This window comes from Delphinapterus leucas, chromosome 20 (assembly GCF_059928025.1).
Source record: "Delphinapterus leucas isolate spDelLeu-1000000601 "Yukka" chromosome 20, BTC_Dleu_Yukka2, whole genome shotgun sequence".
NCBI classification, from domain to species: domain Eukaryota; kingdom Metazoa; phylum Chordata; class Mammalia; order Artiodactyla; family Monodontidae; genus Delphinapterus; species Delphinapterus leucas.
The window spans coordinates 14,617,992-14,637,781 of record NC_143148.1 but is presented as its reverse complement, the minus strand read 5'-3'; the positions used below and the strand labels follow the sequence as shown (position 1 = coordinate 14,637,781).

The following is a 19,790-nucleotide window of genomic DNA, read 5'->3' as shown; positions in this document are numbered from 1 at the left end:
CTAAGGTCGGGATGTTAGTCAAAGGGAAGTACAATTTTACCTATAATGTATAAATCAGTAAAAGCAGAAGAGAGCCACATGTTATCTCTAAAATGGACAACAAATAAATAAAGCAGACACATTCAAAAGGGGCCAACAAGGTAACTCTTTATAATAGCAAAAATTTCAGTATTTGACAAAATGGGGGTTTGATAAAAACAGGTAAATACTTTTAAGCCAATGGAATAGTAACAATATATTCACAGACAAAGAATATTAAAGGCTGGTTATAGCATAATCACACTTTCTCTCAAAAGCAATGCCAGATGTAATCTTACAGGATTTGCTCCAAAAATTTGACAGTGATTGTCTATGACTGGTAAGATTACAGATAACTGTAGCTATTTTTTTTTTACTCATATCTACATTTTTATGGAGGAAAATTGTTCTGCAAAAAGAATAGTATACGTTTCTAAAAGGAAAATAAAACAATCTTCCAAAAGGTACATATCCATAAGATACTAAAGGATATGTAAAAGTAACAGTAACTTAACACAAACAGGGTGACACACAGATACATAGACAGATATGCAAATTTTAAAAACAAAGACTGACCTGATATCGAAGCTTTATACGTATAAAAATAAACTTACCATCAAACATGCAATAAAAATATATAAAAATAGATATGGTTATTAAATAAATGGTGTTAGTATGAGAAATGGGGGAGGGGGAAAAAGGGTAAATTAGACCCTCAATAATTTAAAATAATTTTAAAATGCATCAGTAATTCTGTATACTTCACAAAAAATTAAGAACATTAAAAAGAAAGTAGCAGGGTTAGCCCCCAAATAAATTTTGATGCTTAAAATAAATGCAATATACAATAAAAAGGTTTTTCAACTTATAATATTCACAAGTATGAATTTTCTGAAAGTAATGAATTTAGATAAAAATATTCAAATATTTTATTCAGAGTGTTTATTTTCTGTATGAATTTTCTCAGACTGACTAACTGGTAAAGTATAAGTATATGTACCTTAATTACATTTGTAGGGACTCTCACTAGTATGAATTCTCTTTATTGTATGGTTCCTTAGTTATGTAGTTCCAATTTATAGAGTTTATCATTCACAGAGCTTCTTACCAGCATGACTTTTCTTATGTTGCTGAATTTCTGAACCCCTCTCCAAAGCCTTCCCACAGCCCTTACATTCATAAAGTTTCTCACCAGTATGTATTCTCTGATGTTGAGTACGGCTCAAGCCAGTACCAAAAGTCTTCCCACATTCCTTACATTCATAGGGTTTCTGACCAGTGTGTATCCTCTGGTGCCGATTAAGGGCTGAACCACTACTAAAGGACTTTCTACATTCTTTACATTCATAGGGTTTTTCACCTGTGTGAATTAGCTGGTGTTGAATAAGTTTCGAGCCACTAGCAAAAGCCTTCCCACATTCCTTACATTCATAGGGTTTCTCACCAGTATGAATTCTCTGATGTTGAGTGAGGTCTGAACCACTACTAAAGGCCTTCCCACATTCCTTACACTCATAGGGTTTCTCACCAGTGTGCATTCTTTGATGTTGAATAAGTTTTGAACCACTTCTAAAGGCTTTCTCACATTCCTTACACTCATAGGGTTTCTCACCAGTGTGAATTCTCTGATGTTGAGTGAGATCCGAGCCACTATTGAAAGCCTTCCCACATTCCTTACACACATAAGGTTTCTCACCAGTATGAATTCTTTGATGTCGAGTAAGGGCTGATCCAAAACTAAAAGCCTTCCCACATTTGTTACATATATATGGTTTCTCACCAGTATGAATTCTTTGATGCCGCGTAAGAGCTGAACCACTACTAAAGGCCATTCCACATGCTTTACATTCATAAGGTTTCTCACCAGTATGAATTCTTCGATGCTGAGTAAGGTTTGAACCACTGCCAAAGGCTTTCCCACAATCCTTACATTCATAAGGTTTCTCACCTGTGTGAATTCTGTGATGCCGAGTAAGGGCTGATTCAAAACTAAAGGACTTCCCACATTCCTTACACTCATAAGGCTTTTCACCACTGTGAATTATCTGATGTCGAATAAGGCCTGATCCAAAACTAAAGGCTTTCCCGCATTCCTTACATTCATATGGTTTCTCACCAGTATGAATTCGCTGATGGTGAGTAAGGTTTGAGCCACTACCAAAGGCCTTCCCACATTCATTACATTCATAAGGTTTTTCACCCGTATGAATTCTTTGATGGTAAGCAAGGTTTGCACCACTACCAAAGGCCTTGCCGCATTCTTTACATTCATAAGGTTTCTCACCAGTATGAATTCGCTGATGTCGAATAAGGACTGACACAAAACTAAAATCCTTCCCACATTCCTTACATTCAAGGAGTTTCTCATCAGTATGAATTCTCTGATGCTGGATATTGAAAGTGGGTATGTCTTCAGGAGTAAATATCATTTGACTGAAATGTCCTTCCTGAGATTCCTGTTTTCTCTCAAACTGGCTTTTACATTCCCAATCACCTCTGAAACTTGAACACTCAATGCTGTTTTTTATAAGTCTTTCCATTATCTCCCATCAGGATGATTCTATTCCATAAATCTCCTTTTTCAGAAATAATTCTTGGTCTCAACCTTGATTCACAGTCTGAAAGAAAATATAAAAACATTCACTTTTTTGTGTTCTGGGAGAAATGAAACTTTTATAATAGATAGGAAAAGACTTAACTGAAACTCATTTTCATATAGAGTGGCTTATACAGTTCTCATATATGATTGGGCATTTTGACAAACAGATAAGGAAACAGAATGAGAAGAAACACTAGAAGGTGAAGGAGTTATTTAGGAAAATAGATTAAGTCAATTGTTCCTAAATAGTGATTTAGATAAAAATACCCTAAAGACATGGGGAGCTCAATAAATATAAAGATGTCCAGGCCCCAACTCAATTTTGTTAACTAGTGTCATATACATTTAAAAATGAGTATAATTATCATTTAACCCATTTCTTAGGGTTGTTTGGAGCTTTAAGTAACTACACCTGGAAGGAAAAATCTAGGCTAGATGGTCATAAATTGCATATAATCTGATGGAGATAGAAGAGAAAGTTACTTCAGATGTAGCAGTATCTTGATGAAAGATTAATGAGGGGCTTCCCTGGTGGCACAGTGGTTGAGAGTCCACCTGCCGATGCAGGGGACACAGGTTCGTGCCCCAGTCTGGGAAGATCCCACATGCTGCAGAGCGGCTAGGCCCATAAGCCATGGCCGCTGAGCCTGCGCGTCCGGAGCCTGTGCTCCACAACGGGAGAGGCCACAAGCGTGAGAGGCCCACGTACCGCAAAAAAAAAAAAAAATATATATATATATATATATATATATATATATAAATGAACTGAGTAAGTCTGGAATGAGCAATAGAGAGTGAAGATTCTGTTGTGGCTAGAATATAGTTTGTTTATGCCATTTGGTAAAATCCAAAGTCTTGAGGCTAACCTTGGGAGAACCTTGAGAGAACAAAAAAGGGGACTTAGCAAAGGCCAAAAGCAGAGTAATTGAGAATGTAGTTTTAAAATCAGAGAAAAGGGACAAGAAGATAGGAGGTAATGTGATACTTCTGGAAAATTACAAGGAGGATGCAGATAGATGAGTACTCTGAACCCCAGCTCTGATGGTTATTGAAATAATTCTGAAATCACATTAATGTATTGATATTTACACCATTGTATAAAATAACGCCACCGTGTTTGGTAGCTATTATTTTGGAAGACTTATATGCCATAAAAGTGACCAGGAAAATAAAAGGATTCAGAGACATCAATTAAGACCCTGAACAAATAAATAACTCAAGCCACAAAAGGTGAAAACATTTCAGCTCTATTCTCTTCCTACAATACTCAAACAGCAAGCTTGTTTAGGCTCGGCCTAAAAATGTCTTGAAATTGTTCTTTCCATTCCCACTGTCAGTAGATAATTCTAGTCAAAATTATCTTTTACTTGGATATGAAAGCAGTATTTTATCTAGCTGCTTGCATTTCCAGTTTTCCACCCTTAACAGCCAGAGTGATATTCAGTCTGGCACTGTTCCGCTCAGAATGCTTCAATGGTTTCCCACTGTCCCTCGGATAAGACCCACACTCCTTAACTTGGTCTTTAAAATTCCTCAGAGACCTGCCTACTGCCTGCCTCTTCAAGATGATACCTCTCTCCTATCAGCAATAAGCCATAGTTACACTGGCCTTACTTCGTTCTTCAAATGCACTAAACTGTAACATGCCCCTCCCCCAACAATTTAATCTGCTTGAAATATTCTTCCATACCTCCCTTCCCACTGCCCCCACTCTTCACCTGCAAGTTCCTGGTCATTGTTCAGATCTCTGCTAAGTAGCATACCCTAATAAAGATCTTTTCTGAATACTCAGTCTTAATTTTGCACATCTCGCCATTATTTCTCAAAGCACTTTTTAAACTTTTCTTTTTTTCTTCCTTTCTTTGTGTTTAGTGTTTGGTAATGAATGATTACACATTTATCCCCTACAATTGAAAATTTCCTATACTTTTAAAAGCCTTTATTGAATTTGTTACAATATTGCTTCTTAGTTTTGGTTTTTTGTCCCCAAGGCACGTGGGATCTTAACTCCCCGACCAGGGATCAAACCGCAACCCCTGCGTGGGAAGGTGAAGTCTTAACCACTGGACCGCCAGGAAGTCCCCAGCAAATTTCATATTTTTTTGAATGTTTGCTTAATGTCTGTCTGCTACCACAGAGCCAAGAATGAGGAAGGCAAGGGTAATGTCTGTTACTTTAGTCAGCTTGAACCCTGGCACACACAAAAAGATCAAAATACATTTACTGAATGGCTAATATAATAAATTAGTCTCAAAATTCATTACTCTTAAAAATAAACTAAAAACAATATTTCTCTAGAAAAGGATATACTTTCTCTCAAACAGTGAAAGTGAATCACATGTGGTTATTCCTGTCCTTTAAAAAAATCTCACTAAAAGGAATGAACTGGCTTTTTAACAAAAGGAACCCACAAAGTCAAAGAAAATTGAAGAGGAAATAGCAACAAAACTTTTGAGGCTGGAAAGCATGAAGAGAAATGACGAACAACTTAACAAAGAAAGATGAAACCTAACCCAAAAGTAAGGAAAACCCAGAAGGAGATGATTTATGCTGCAAACCCCAGAAAGGCTTAAGAAATGGGAGCATTACATACTTAAGAAGGTCTACTAACTGGCATACAAAAAGTTAAATCAGCTTCTCAGTGTCCACTCTATAATACTGGTACTCTATAATACTGATACAAATATCATCATTTGAGGAAATCCTGTAACATAAAAGAGATTAAACAAGCCCAAAGGAACTTAGAAGAGAAACCACATAGGAAAACAAAATTCCAGAAGCCACCACTAATATCTTCAGAGGGATATGAGAAGCCATTTCACATGATAGAAGCATAGGATAACATAAAAGGAATGAGGCAAAAAAGAATACTTAGAAAATGAAAATATAAAGTGGGAATAAAAACATATCATTAGAAGAGTTAAAGGATAAATGAAAAATCTCTTTAAAAAGTACAAAATTATGGAAGTAGAAAATAGGAAATGTATAACACAGGGAACTATATTCCTATATAACCTATAATGGAAAATAATCTGAAATATATACATATGTGTATATATATATATATATATATATATATATAACTGAATCACTTTGCTGTACACCTGAAACTATCACAATATTGTAAATCAACTATACTTCAATTAAAAAAATAACAGAAAATAGGAAAGACATTGGAAGGTCATGCAAGCCAGGTCAACATCTAATGGGAGATCATTCTTGAAAGGGTGCTAAGCATCTGCCAAGTATCAGGCAGGATGTTAGAAGGAATGAAGGAATCTGAAAATTGCCATTTTGAAATCACCAATCTAATAATTGATTCAGGCAAGGATTCTCAATGGATTCTAAAATCAGAAAGTGAATGGTCAAGATAACGGATATTCACTTAGTCTCTTAGCATCAATGCACATATGATTTACTAATTAAAAAGGGAAACATGTACCTTTATACTGGGAAGGTTTGGTACTCAGTACCATCATTTAACCTTAAATGATGAAACTTGGTATCATCAACAGTGGAACAACCTGACACTCTGCCTTCTGATGTAATGCAATAGAATACACCGTACCACCTTTGTCAAAATAGGTAAGCTGAATCTAAGCCTCCTATTTCCATAAGAAAACCATCAGACAAATGGAGGTTGTGAGACATTCTATAAGGCAACTGTCTTGAATTCAGTGTCATATAAAACAAACAAAAATGAGAGGCTGTTCTAGATTAAAAGAGACCAATGAAGCCCAACAACCAAAATAATACATGAATCCCGATTGGATCTGAGATCAAGCAAACAAACAACCAAGTAAATAAACAAAAACATAACATCAGCTAAAAAAAGATATTTGGGGGAACCACTGGAGAGATTTGAACATGAAATGTTTGAGGTGGTACTAGTGAGTTTATATTAATTTTCATAGATTTGATATGTCATTGTTATTGTTTGGAAAATGTCCTTATACTTAGGAGATGCACGCTAAAAGTATTAAGGGTAAAATGTCAGGATGTCCCCAACTTATTTTCAAATGATTCAGGGGAAAAAAATGGACACGCATGCACACACACGCGTGTGTGTGTATTTAGAAAAATAAAGCAAATGTGGTAAGATGTTAACAATTGGTGATTTTAGCTGATGGCTATATGGGGCAAAGAACTGAATATTATTTCTAATTTTCTGTATGTTGGAAAACTTTCAAAGAAAACAGAAACCAGAAACAGATTGTTTTTAAAAGTAGCATTTAAGAAGATTTTCCAGAACTGAAGGACACAAATCTCCACATTAAATGGGCTCGCTTGGTACCTAGTATAAAGAATAAAAATTATTCACACTAAGATATAATTTCATTAGGTTCCAGGACAGTAGGAACAAAGAAAATACCCTAAAAGAATTCAAACAGTAAAAACACAGTGCATAAATAAAAGACCAGGAATGAAATTAGCTTTGGAGTTCCCAAAAATATTCTAAGCCAGAAGACCTAAGTTCAAATTTCTGAGAGAAAATAATAATTAGAATCCCATGCCCTGCCAAAGAACCAATGCACTGGTTGAAACAGCCCTTTCAGATATGCTAGAACTCACAACAAATTTAACACATTTATCTCTTCTTACGTGCCATCTACATCGAAAACCCATTTTGATATCTGGAGTTTTCTTGGAGTAAACCAAGAAACAGGAAGGAAATAAATAGGAATTCATAGTCTTGCCATGATTTCCATGTGAAAGGTAGAGACTTGATTGGGAAAGAATGATATCCTTAAATATGGAACTGGGACATCTGGTTGGGACCCAGATGAAACTGACAATCTTGAACCTCCAACTTGCTTTGGGCCTCTCTTACCAGTGGAGGAAGCTTGCAATCCAGTGTCCGGGAGACTAGCTTTCCTCTGACTGAAAACCCTATAATAACATCACCTGGAGCAGTACCTGAAAAGGCATGCTAATTCTCCTCATGACCCACCAGAACCATTCTGTTGCCACTAGACCTGTAACAAGGGTCCAACCTCAGCATGTTCCAGAGGAACAAGTAGATACTATGAGCCAGGAGGAAATAACTTACTATTAGTTTGCAAGGGCTGCCAAACCAAAATACCACAGACTGGATGATATAAACAACAGAAACTTATTTGCTTACAGTTCTGGAGATTAGAAGTCCAAGATCAAGGTGTCAGCAGGTTTGTTTTCTTTTGAGGCCTCTCTCCTTGGCTTGCAGATGGTTACTTTCTCACTGTGTTCTCACATGGTCTTTCCTCTGTGTGAGCATCCCTGGTGTCTCTTTGTGTGTCTAAATTTCCTCTCATATAAGGATACCAGTCAGATTGGTTTAGGATCCACCCTAACAGCCTTGTTTTAATCATCTCTTTTAAAACCCTGTCTCCAAATATAGTCATATTGTAAAGTACTGGGGGGTTAGAGCTTCAACTTATGAATTTGGTGGGGGGACACAATTCAGTGCACAATATTCACTAAAACAAAGGTTATGGGAGCACAGTGACACTAACTGTATCTTTTTGTATAGTTTTAATGTTTGGAACCATGTTCATACAATCAAATAAACAAGAATGGATTAATATTAATTAAAAAATCAAACAGAATACAAAGGGAATAAATGAACCTAAAAGTATTTGAAATGAATAACGTAACCACAATAAGGAGCAGATTAAAAAATGAATCCAAGGGGCTTCCCTGGTGGTGCAGTGGTTAAGAATCCACCTGTCAATGCAGGGGATACGGGTTTGAGCCCTCGTCCGGGAAGATCCCACATGCTGCGGTGCAATTAAGCCCACGTGCCACAACTACTGAGCCTGCAGCAACGAAGACCCAAGTTAACCAAAAATAAATAAAATTAAATCTTTAAAAAAAAAAAGACTAAAAAGAGACATGATAACTAAATTCAGTGTGTGATCCTAGACTGTACCCTGGATAGCAAGTCAGGGAGAGAGGGTGTGGTGTAAGTAGGATGAATTGCTACAAAGAATATTATTGAGACTAGCAAAAAATTTTGTATATGGACTGTTAAATAACAGTATTGCACTGTTGTTTAAATTTCTTATTTTAGTGACTGTACTGTGGTTATGTAAGAGAATACTCTTGTTCTTAGGAAATAACACACTGAAGTGTTTAAGAGTAAAGAGGCAAATGTCTGCAACTTATTCTTAAATGGTTCAGATAAAATGTGTGTATTGTGTATGTGTGTGTGTCCTCACATGCATATATAGATACGCAGAACAATTGCAAATGCACACAGGAATGATAATACAAATGGGGCAAAATGTAAACAATTGGTGAATCTGAGCAAAGAGTACCCAAGAATACTTGGTACTATTCTTGTAACTTTCCTGCAAGTTTGAAACTTAATCAAAATTTAAAAGTTACCCAAAACAAGACATATTCCTAAGTAATTCTCATGTTAAATATGAAACTAAATAGAAATATAAAATACCTAGAAATGAAGTGAAAAGGAGATCAATACATGTAAAAAACCTGGACATAGGAAAGAAAATTACCCCCCCAAAAAGAAAATTTAATAACATTAAACTCCTTTTAAAAAATAAAACTGATTTGAATTCAATACTGCAACAATCTCAAAAAAAAGCAGAAAAAAATTAATGAAGATTTAAAATATGTAAGATTCACAAAAGTCAAACCTTGCTTTTGAAAAAAAATGAAGACTGCTGATTAAACATGTATGTATACCATCTCCTTTAGGTTTTATCCCAAAACACCACTAAAATGACCAAACGGTGATATTTTCCTATTGTTAATTGCTGGTAAAGGCACAGGTATGACAGATACTACTGACTGCCCCCCTCAAAATCATCCCTCCTCTACTTCCTTGCTACAAGAATTTTTTTCCATAGCTTTTTTTCATCAGCTCCAGAAAATGAATCATGATTTGCCTAGGCCAGTGGTTCTGAATTGATTGCTATTAGAATCAATTAGGTAGCTTTTTAAAAAATTCTAAAGCTTGAACCCCACTCCAGACCAATTAACTCTTAATGTTTTTCTTGTCATCTTGTATGACTTTAAGTCATTAATTCTCAACTGTGGCAGCACACTAGAATTACCTGGTGATCTTTTAAAAATGATGATGTCCAGGTTATATCCCAGACCGATTAAATCAGAATCGCTGGGAGTGGGTCCCAGACATCAGTAACCAAGGTTAAGAATAACCAGCTTAAATTAAATGAAATAATTAACTCTCTGTTCTATTTGTTGCAGTTGTGTTTTTCTGCCTCATGCAGCCAAAAGTAACCTAATGGCAGTGGAAACACAGGTTCTAGCAGAGAGAGCTGGGTGTACTGGAAGTGTTTACTGAAGTTTAGAATATGTGTACTCTATTATCTCCATGATTTCATATTATAAAATATGGCCTTACATGAAGCAATTAAAATGAGCTCTATACTTAAGTGAACAATTCTCCACACAGAATAAAAAGCACAAACAGTAACAATAACTAACTGACACTAAGTAAATGGGCAGGTCCTCTGTTAAGTGTTTTATGTGAACCAACTCAATCCTTGGACCCACTCTATAATTCATTTACTTTCCACATTTTGCAGGATACACTTATAATCCTTTTTATATAGAAATATTTTTAAGTGACAAGACAGTACCACATACACATTTACATGTGTATGCATGTAAAAGGATATTTAAAAAGGATAAATAATTAACTGATAACAGTGGCTACCTTTGGGTACTTTGAGTAGATACCTTGGACTGGGGATTGTAGTTACATCAGACCTGAACCCCTTCATAACATACAAATTATTTTTATAACAAAATTATGATTATTAACTAAATATAATTTAACTAAAAATAAAATTTAAAAAGGAAAGCACTAGCATTCGGTCTAAGGAGATGCTCATTGTTTATAATGGCAATAATTTGTAAGCAAACCATGTTCAAAAAAGGGGGCTTGGTAAAATGGTAACATGATAAGGCCATTACAACTCATGGTAAAGATAAATGTGTAAAGACATGGACAGTTGTTCACAATGTATTGATATTTTGGCATGATAAAGGCAGGTTACAGGTCAGTAGCCATAGTATGATCACATTTAGAAACAAATTCTCAGTATTGACAGCAGTTGTCTTTAACTGACAGGATTATAGATAACTTTTGTTACTTATTTGTGCTTCTCTGTGTTTTACAAATTTGTTGTAATAAATAATTTTTTTGTAATGAAAGAAATAAAGTATACAGCTATCTTCAGAAAAGTGACATATTTGACCAAGTATTCAAAGATTTTAAAAAAGAAATGATCTAAACATGGCACAGGTACAAGCACAGAGACATAAAATTTAAAAATTCAAATACATAATACAAACTATTCAAATAATATAACAACAGGTAGGCAATGCACAATGGAATACTAGTCAGCCATGAAAAATAATGAAATCTTGCCATTTGCAACCGTGTGGATGGACCATGAGGGTATTATGCTAAGTGAAGTAAGACAGACAAAGAAAAATACCCTATGATCTCACTTATATGTGGAATTTAAACAAATAAGCAAACAAAAACCAAGCTCATAGATACAGAGAACAGATGGTTGGTTGCCAGAGACAGGGGGTGAGGGGGTGGGGTTGGGTGAAATGGGTAAAGGGGGTCAAAAGGTACAAACTTCCGGTTATAAAATAAATAAAGCTTGGGGATATAATGTACAGCATGGTGTAGACTTAATAATACTGTATTGCATTTGAAAGTTATGAAGAGAGTAAATCTTAAAATTCATAAGAAAAAAATTGTAACTATGTATGGTGATGGATGTTAACTAGACTTACTGTGGTGATCATTTTGCAATACAGTTGACCCTTGAACAACATGGGTTTGAACTGAGTAGTTTTACTTATAAGCAGATTTATTTCAGTAGTAAATACTATAGTACTACAGGATCTGTGGTTGGTTAAATCCGAGAATGCAGATACAGAGGAACTATGGATATGGAGGACCGACTGTAAGTGATATGAAGATTTTTGATTGTGCAGAGTCAGCGCTCCTAACCTCCACATTAACGGTCAACTGTATGTACAAATATTGAATCATTACGTTGTACACCTGAAACAAATATAATGTTATATGTTGATTATACCTCAGCAATTTAAAAAAAAAAAAGATCTTTTGGGACCCACCAAAAGACTTTGGGACCCACCAAAAGACTTTTAGGCAACCACTTTATACCATAATTGATTTAGAGGTCCCAAGAATGGGAAATAAAGGAGAGGGGAGCTAACATTTATTGAATTTCTGATGTGTACCAAGTGTTCTACATATCTTATTTCATTCTCAACAACATTGAGAATGAGAACCTCTTGTTTACAGGTTAAACAGCTCGTAGGTGGTGTAGCTGAGATCAGATGTCACATTTGATACTAGAATCCCTAATTTTTATACCATGTTACAGAGACTAGTAGTGTAGGTAAAATAACCCGAGGGATGATTTGTTTCTTTTTTTTCTGAGGGAGCCAATATTTAAACTAAAGTGTTAGTGAGAATAGATGGCAAAGAGGTAGAGGCAGACACTGCCTGATGGAGGATAGTGTGGGGGAGGGGGTTGAGGGGGCTGGGGAAGAGAAGTGGAAAGAGTAGTTAAAAAAGAAATATAATATAGGGAGAACAGCAAAAGGTACCACACAAATCTGACTTGATTAGACAAGAATGTTATTAAAATTAAAATATTAGACAATAAATATTTACATCTGTATCTAAGTCTATATCTCGTTTTTATATCCCCCGCTTCCAAAAATGTATTTGAGGAGGCTAAGAATAAAGAAAAAATTTTAATCATACACAAAGGTCATACATCATAGGTATTCAATGTCAAAAACCCAGGCTAAGATTATTACTACAATTGATCATTTCTGAAGTGCTCAAATTCCTGGCAGTCAACGCAAAAGGGAAATACTATATACGATGGATTAAATTATTCCTATTTGCCAAGGACTATTTTTTTTTTCTGGCAGCGCCTTGCGGTATGTGGGATCTTACTTCCCTGACCAGGGATCGAACCTGTGCCCCCTGCACAAGGAGCTCGGAGTCTTAACCACTGGACCGCCAGGGAAGTCCCTGCCAAAGACTATTTACAGGAGATAATCAAGACTTTGATGAGAAACATGCAGAAAATATAATATCAATTGAGAGATTCATGTTATTAGAAGGTTCCCCAAATTTCTACTCACATAATTATAGACACAATGCAATTCGATCAAAATACCAAAAGATGTTTGAGTGGAACCAAACTATTTCAAAAATGTATATGGAATATGCAAAGAAACACAAACAGCCAAGACATTCTTGAGGAACAAGAAGGTAAGAGGACTTGTTCCAAATATTATAAAGTCACAGTGAATAAGATAGCAGAGTATTGCTGCAAGGGGAGACAAACAGAGCAATGGAACAAAACATAAAGTCCAGAAACAGATGTGGCCATAATGGTCACTTGATTTTTGGCTACAATGGCACTGCAGCTCAGTGTAGAAAAGATGAACTTTTCAATAAATGATACTGGAGCAACTGGATACTCACATGGGGGATAAAATGAAATTGAATCCCTACCCTACACAAATCAATTCCAGGTAGTGTAAAAACATACATGTTAAAGCTAAAAACGAGGAACCTTTTAGAAGAGAACACAAGAAAATCTTCATTACCTTGAGGTAGCAGAAAATTTCTTAAACAAGCACTATTGAAAAAGATTTCATCACATTGAAATCCAAAACCTCTATTCACCCGAAGACACCAGAGTGAAAAACCAAGTCAGAGTAGAAGATAATATTTGTCACATGTGCAACTGACAGTAAACTAAAATATAGAAGATACATATTATGTATATATACAACTGCTATAAATCAGTCAGAGAAAAACAACCCAGTTAAAAATTGGCAAAATATTTGAACAAGCATTTCACAAAAGAGGATATCCAGGCGGGCAAGAATTAGTGTTCAATTTCATTGATAATACAGGCATATCAATTAAATGTGATAACACTAGGTATCTACCAAATTGGCAAAAATTTTAAAGTGTGACAATGCCAAGAGCTGGCATGACTGTGAAACAAAAGGAGCCTTTTTAAACTGCTGATTCAAGTAAAAACTTTGCATAGTATATTTAGAGAACAGTCCGGCACTGTCTAGTAAAATTGAAGATGCGCAAACCCAATCCCTCAACAGTTTAATTACAATTTTAGTATATATATGAAAGAAATACAAGCACATGTGTACCAAAATATGTGCACAAAACATTTGTAGTCACATTGCTTATAGCAGCCAAAAACTAGAAGCAAGTCAAATGTCCATGAAGAGTAGAATAGATAAGTAGTAAACTGATACTATTATACAAGATAGTATAGAGAGAGCAATGGAAAAAAATGAACTGTAGTTATAGGAAATATGAATGAAGCTCACAAACGTTTTTCATGAAAAAAGACACAAAAGAATGTCTATTCATACAAAGATAGAAAACAGACAAAAACTAAATCTATGTGGTTTTGGAATTCATATCAAAGCTCTAATGAAAGACAAAGAAATGATCACAGTGGTTATCACCAGAAGAGCATAATTGTTTGTGATTGTGGAGGGGTACATCAGAGGCTGCTTTAGAGATGGCTGTATTCTTTTCTTGACCTGGGTATTCCTTACATCGGTCTTTATAATTATTTGCACAAATGGGTGTTAAATGCCATTTCTGTATCTAATTTGAAAGAAAAAAAAAGACAGACATTCATATAATATGCACCTCTAAAAATGTTTCCAATATTAAATTATGTGGGGAAATACTTAAATATAATTTTGTGTGAAAGTGTAGGCTATAAAACGGTAAATGCTGAATAAAATCAATTTTTAAATATCACACTTTATATATGTACATAAAACATACTGGGAAGAAATTATCAAAAATTTAGCATTGGTTTTAACTGGGAATTTAAATTTTCTTCATTGGGAATTGTACTTTTGAAATTATTTAAGATAATTTCATTTTATAATAAAAAAGAAATATATTTTTTTAAGAGAGCATAAAGAAAAATTAAACCATTTGTCAAATTAGGAAGAGAAAGTCACGTGTGTGGGTTGGGTTTTGGAGCAAATCACATTTCTCAAAGGAAAAATTCCATAGATCAGGTCACCTGACAGGCAAGAATTTTCAAGAGAAGGAAACCAAGTCATATCCTGACATAGAAAAGAGGATTTCAGGAAACAAGGGGAAACGACAAGCTACCTTGCAGGTGCCTTGTGGATGTTCAACAGCCATTCTTTACTCCACTCTGGAAGACTCTGCAAGCAGAGAAGAGTTGGAGAGAGAGAAAGGAGTCAGGAAAAACCAGGCTCTCTGGGAGCCCAAGTCAACCTACCACCCACCACCTACAGATATTAGGTCAGACAAGTCTTGGGCGTCCTGCTCAATACCAGCATTACAGACAAGCACGGTCATTTGCAGTTCTGGGCAGAATGTGTCCCTGAGCTCACAGAGGTCTCCTGGTAAAAGAGCGCTGGAGTCACAAAGGCACAGACAAAGGCGCCCCACACCTACAGTGCTATATGGATACATAATCATAGGAACTCACATCACGGGCACACAGGCACCCCAAACCTCAACAAAATGGGCTGCAGACGGCCACGCAATCATACACACCCCGGGGACAGTCAGTCACAATCGCAGTCATAGGCACCCCCACGTACTCACATTCCCAGTGACATACATCATGGGGACACAATGACAAATTCACACGCACCCTACCACCAACAATATCACACACACACACACATCCCAAGGATAAACAGACACAAATCTCACAGTTAAGCCATCCCACACCCACGGCTCAGCAAATGATCATAAATACACACACACACATCCCAAGTGTATACACAGTTTTACAACCGCGGTCAAGGAACCTAACACTCGCAAACAGTGCCACACCCGGTCACACAATTAAACCCCCAACACACCTGCACAATCAAATCCACAATCAAGCCCGTCTCCCGCCCTCACAGTTTGGTACAAGGTCACACAGACACAGAGACACAACCACAATCAGACACACACTCCTCACGATCGCCCCTTCCCAGCTGGCTCCCGTAGAGGCCGGAGGTTCCAGACACTCCCGGCTCCAACCCCGGGCTCCAGGTCATCTCACCTACGACTCCTCCGGTCTGGTCAGCACCGCTCCACTCTACTTGAAACAAATAGAGTCCAGCACCTCGCACAGCACCCTGAGGCCGTTTGCCCCAACCCGTCAGAAAATCCCGTCCACTCCTCAGGAGAAGGTCTAGTTCTCGCGGGAAGGAGCACTAGGCCTAGAGGCCTCTGGGAGATGTAGCCCAGAAAGCGACAGGCTACGAAAAGCTATCTCCTCTTCATCCTGATTCCCCCTGGCCGCGGAAGCCTGGATCCGGCAGCGCACCTGAGGCTTCCGCGAGTCTCAGCTGACAAGAACTCCCTCGACCAAACTTTAGTCAAGTCGACCGCACTGACTCCATCACCCTGCCCAGTGGCTATAAATCCCCAGCTACTGTTACATACCCAGTTGAGTTCAATCTCTCTTCCCTATTGCGATAGTCTTTATAATAAGCCTTCCTTATCTGTTTACCTTGTCTGGTGCAACTTCTTTGACACATCCCAGCCTCAAGTTGCGGTTCTTTCAGGTTTTGGCGCTCACCCTGCAACATCCTGGGCCTCACGGCCTGCTGGGAAATGTAGTCCAGGACTTTGCCAGCGGCGGAGTGGACCCGGCCAAGATAGACTGCGTTCCCTAGGCGCTGAGGCGGGAGTTGGCCTCAGTTAAATGCCCAGGAGGCTGGTAGGAATTACGCTTTGCCCTGGGAGCGCGCAGATGCCTAGAGGCAAGCTGCTGCGGAAAGTGTCGGGGAGCCAGAAGAGCGAACCCGAATGCAGGACGTGAGTGTCTGGGACCAAAGCAGCCTAGGGAGTTTGAAGGGGAGAAATCCACAAGCCCAGTCACGTATGCGAGAGTGGGTGAAGGAGGGCCCGAGTGTGAGACCGTGATGAGATTGCGTGTGTGACTACATTTAGGGGTTAGTTGAATGGAAGAGAGACTGCATGCAGGTAAAATTGATGAGTGTGAGAGAGAGGTGGGATCAAGATTATAAGTGGCTTTGTCAGGATGGAGGGTCATATTGTGGGCTTGTGTGGTTGGGAGTAATTGTGTGTGTGTGCACGTGGTAGGGCAAGATTGTGTGTGTATGAAAATATGTGTGTCATCACGTGATTGTGGGCCACTGCATGGGTGGCTGAGATAGTGGAGGAATCTGAATCCTCTCAGCCTCATTTCCTCTTCAAACTGAGATAATAGGATATGTCTTCCTGTAGATTCAATTTTAAGGAGAAAAAGCTCCCTGTTGATGTAATAAATAACTTATACCATTTTAATATAAACACTTAAGATTCCAAACATTTTGTTCTGGAATAGAATACTGGATCAGTATGGCTTTTTAAACAGGGTGTATTTTATTATGGGGGTGCCTGTTTTGGGTTATGTCCACAAACTTATCCCCAGACGTTTTTCTCTTCTCTGTTCCTTGGGAGACATTGATGAGGTAAATATTCAGAGATGTGATTGTTCAGTTCAACCAGGAGGCTCAGCCACAATTAAAAGATGTTTAGAGGAAGTTGTATAGGTATATGATGCTGGAGAACTAGAGCAACATAGCCACATTATGTATGGATAACTTCTCGGTATAATCCAACTTTTGAAAGTAAAGTGACATCTCTGATATATTTAGAATCTTTACATGGCATAATGGGTTCAGCTTTGAGATGTAGGCTTCAGATATTCTCAAGCCCTCTGTGACATGATTGTATATGCTCAACCTTTAAGGCAAAAGGTTATTTACTTTGTTCCTCTTTATATGGTAATTTCCTTAAAGGCCCCAAGGTCAGTCTGAGTTTGGAGATGGTGCTTGAATTCAAGCCTTTTGTGATTTTCCTATATACAGGCTCTCACATCACCAAACTGCATGAAATCTTCAAGTTAGGACAAGAAAATAGGCCATAGGTGGTGAGTAGAAGAAATGAAAAGGAGTGGGAGCCTTTTCTGTACAAGTGAATGAGTGGGAACCAGGCAGATGTGCCTGGGACAAGGGAGAGCACAGATAGATGTTCAGTGAGGCAATTTACACCATAAAATATTTTCCAGGTTTTGCTATATAGACCCTACTCTTCTTGAGTTTTAGTTGATGTGAATCCTTCACTCATCATTCTTCCTCTATCAGTGCCCTCTTTATTTAAGCAGATCCTAGAGGACCATATTCTCTTCATTTTCATAGCCTACATATGCAGTCAGTCCTTCATACATCTGTAGTCTTTTAAAACTCTTATGTTTCATGCTGCTGTTTCTTCTTATTACATTCCATTTTCTATCTTTCCATTGCTAAAAGCTTCAGGGTTATAGTTTACCATTGTCATTGACTTCCCACAGTCATATTTCAGCAATCTCCTTTACCACGAGAAGCTGCTAGCTTAGAAATCATTGCTACTTTCCTCTTAGCTCCCCTCTCTGCCAAGTTTTTTTACTTCATAATTGTTTTTAAAGGAATCATCTCATCGATTTTAAAAATTTAAATAAGGTTATAGTGAAAAAAGAAGTCTCCCTTTCAGTATTTCTCTTCTCCACATGTATCTACAGTGACTAGTTTCTTATGTTAACTACTTTGAGTTATTCTATGATTATACCAACATATCTGTATATATAACATCTTTATTTTTCACAAATGTTAGTATAGTATAAAGCACTTTGTTTTTTACTCACTATTATTTCTTAGAAGACATTCCATATTAATATATATTCCTTTTTCTTATGGTGGTATAATGCTTTATGGTTGGGGAAATGTCATACTTTAACTAATACTATGTTAGTGAATTTTTAGGATGTTTTCAGGTTTATGCAATTTTGGAATGAAATCCTTATATATTCAGCTTTGCACAGATGTGCATATGCATCTTTCGATTTCTTCTAAGTGCTGGGTCAGAGGTTATGTATAAGTATTTGCAGTCCACAAAAGATGAATCACTTTCCATTTCCACCAAAAAATTTATGAAAGTGCCTATTTCCTGTTGCTGTCAAAATGTATTTCTTCATTCAGCAGATATTTTTGGAGCCCTTTATCTGTGCCAGGTGCTGTTCTAAGCCCTAGGAAAGCATCAGTGAACAAAACGGTCCAAATTTCCTGTCCTCAAGGAGTTTACATTCTAGTCTGGGAAAGTGACCAGTGAACGTGTAAATGAAGTATATAGTGTTCCAGATAAAGGTAAGATCTGTAGAGAAAAATGAAGCTTGAAAATAAGGTAGTGAGTGACAAGGGAGTTGTGATTTTAAATAGAATGGTTAGGAAAAGCCTTCCTAAGAAGAAAATATTTGATCAAAAACAAAAGGAAGAAGCAGTGACATTTGAAGATATTTGGATAAAGAGCATTATAAGCAGAGAAAACAGCTAAACATAAATGCCATAAGTTAGATACAAGCCTGGTGTATCCAAGGAGCAGTAAATAGGCCAGCATGACAAAGTAGAGAGTAGTAGATGAGGTGAAAGAGCTAATGAGAGGACAAATTATGTAAGGCCTTGGAGAATATTTTAAGAAGTTCGGTTAGTCTTAGCAAGATGTAAAAGCAATAGTGGGTTTTGAACAGAAGAGTGACATGATCTTATATTTAAAAGACATCATTTGGGGTGCTGAGAGTAGGGTGTAGGGGGACAAAAAAGGAAGCAGGGAAACTAGCCAATGGGCTGTTGGAATAATCCAGGTAAGAGATAATGGTGACTCGGTCTAGGGTGATAGCAGTGGTAGTTAGGAGAAATAGTTGGATTCTAGATATATTTTGAAGATAGAGCTAAATGGATCTGGTAATAGATTTGATGTGGGATATGAGAGAAAGAGAGGAACCTAGGCCAACCCAAATATTGCAGCCCAAGAAACTAGAAGACCAGAATTGTAATTTACTAAGATAAAACTATAGAATGAACAAGTTTTGGTGGGTAGATCAAGAGTTTGGTCTTTGCTCTGCAAAACCACTGAGATCAGTGACATAAGAGGAGAATTCTAAGGAAATCTATTAGGATAAAACTAAATATAGTAACAGGTTGTTTTGGGTTTAATGGTGACACCCCAGAGATATGTCCACATCCTAACCCCCAGGACCTGTGAATGTGACCTTATTTGGAAAAA

At 37.1% G+C, this 19,790-nt stretch overlaps 1 protein-coding gene across 2 annotated transcripts; it reads right to left on the bottom strand.

Annotated features, from left to right (window-relative positions):
- Positions 1-898: 898 nt before the first annotated feature.
- Positions 899-16,281, bottom strand: ZNF345 (zinc finger protein 345). 2 transcript variants are annotated; one of them, XM_089902305.1, is made up of 3 exons: positions 16,198-16,281; positions 14,829-14,884; positions 899-2,636 (listed from the first exon to the last, which is right to left on the bottom strand). In XM_089902305.1, the coding sequence occupies exon 3, from the start codon at positions 2,556-2,558 to the stop codon at positions 1,107-1,109; it is 1,452 nt and encodes a 483-aa protein (XP_089758431.1). In that variant the 5' UTR covers positions 2,559-2,636; positions 14,829-14,884; positions 16,198-16,281; the 3' UTR covers positions 899-1,106. The 2 variants fall into 2 exon arrangements, with proteins under 2 accessions (XP_089758431.1, XP_089758430.1); XM_089902304.1 differs by lacking the exon at positions 16,198-16,281 and adding an exon at positions 15,745-16,191.
- Between the last annotated feature and the right edge of the window lie 3,509 nt (positions 16,282-19,790).

What these genes read in the sequence shown, in the direction of transcription:
- ZNF345 (XM_089902305.1), bottom strand. Translation starts at nt 2,558, where the DNA reads ATGGAAAGACTTATAAAAAACAGCATTGAGTGTTCAAGTTTCAGAGGT.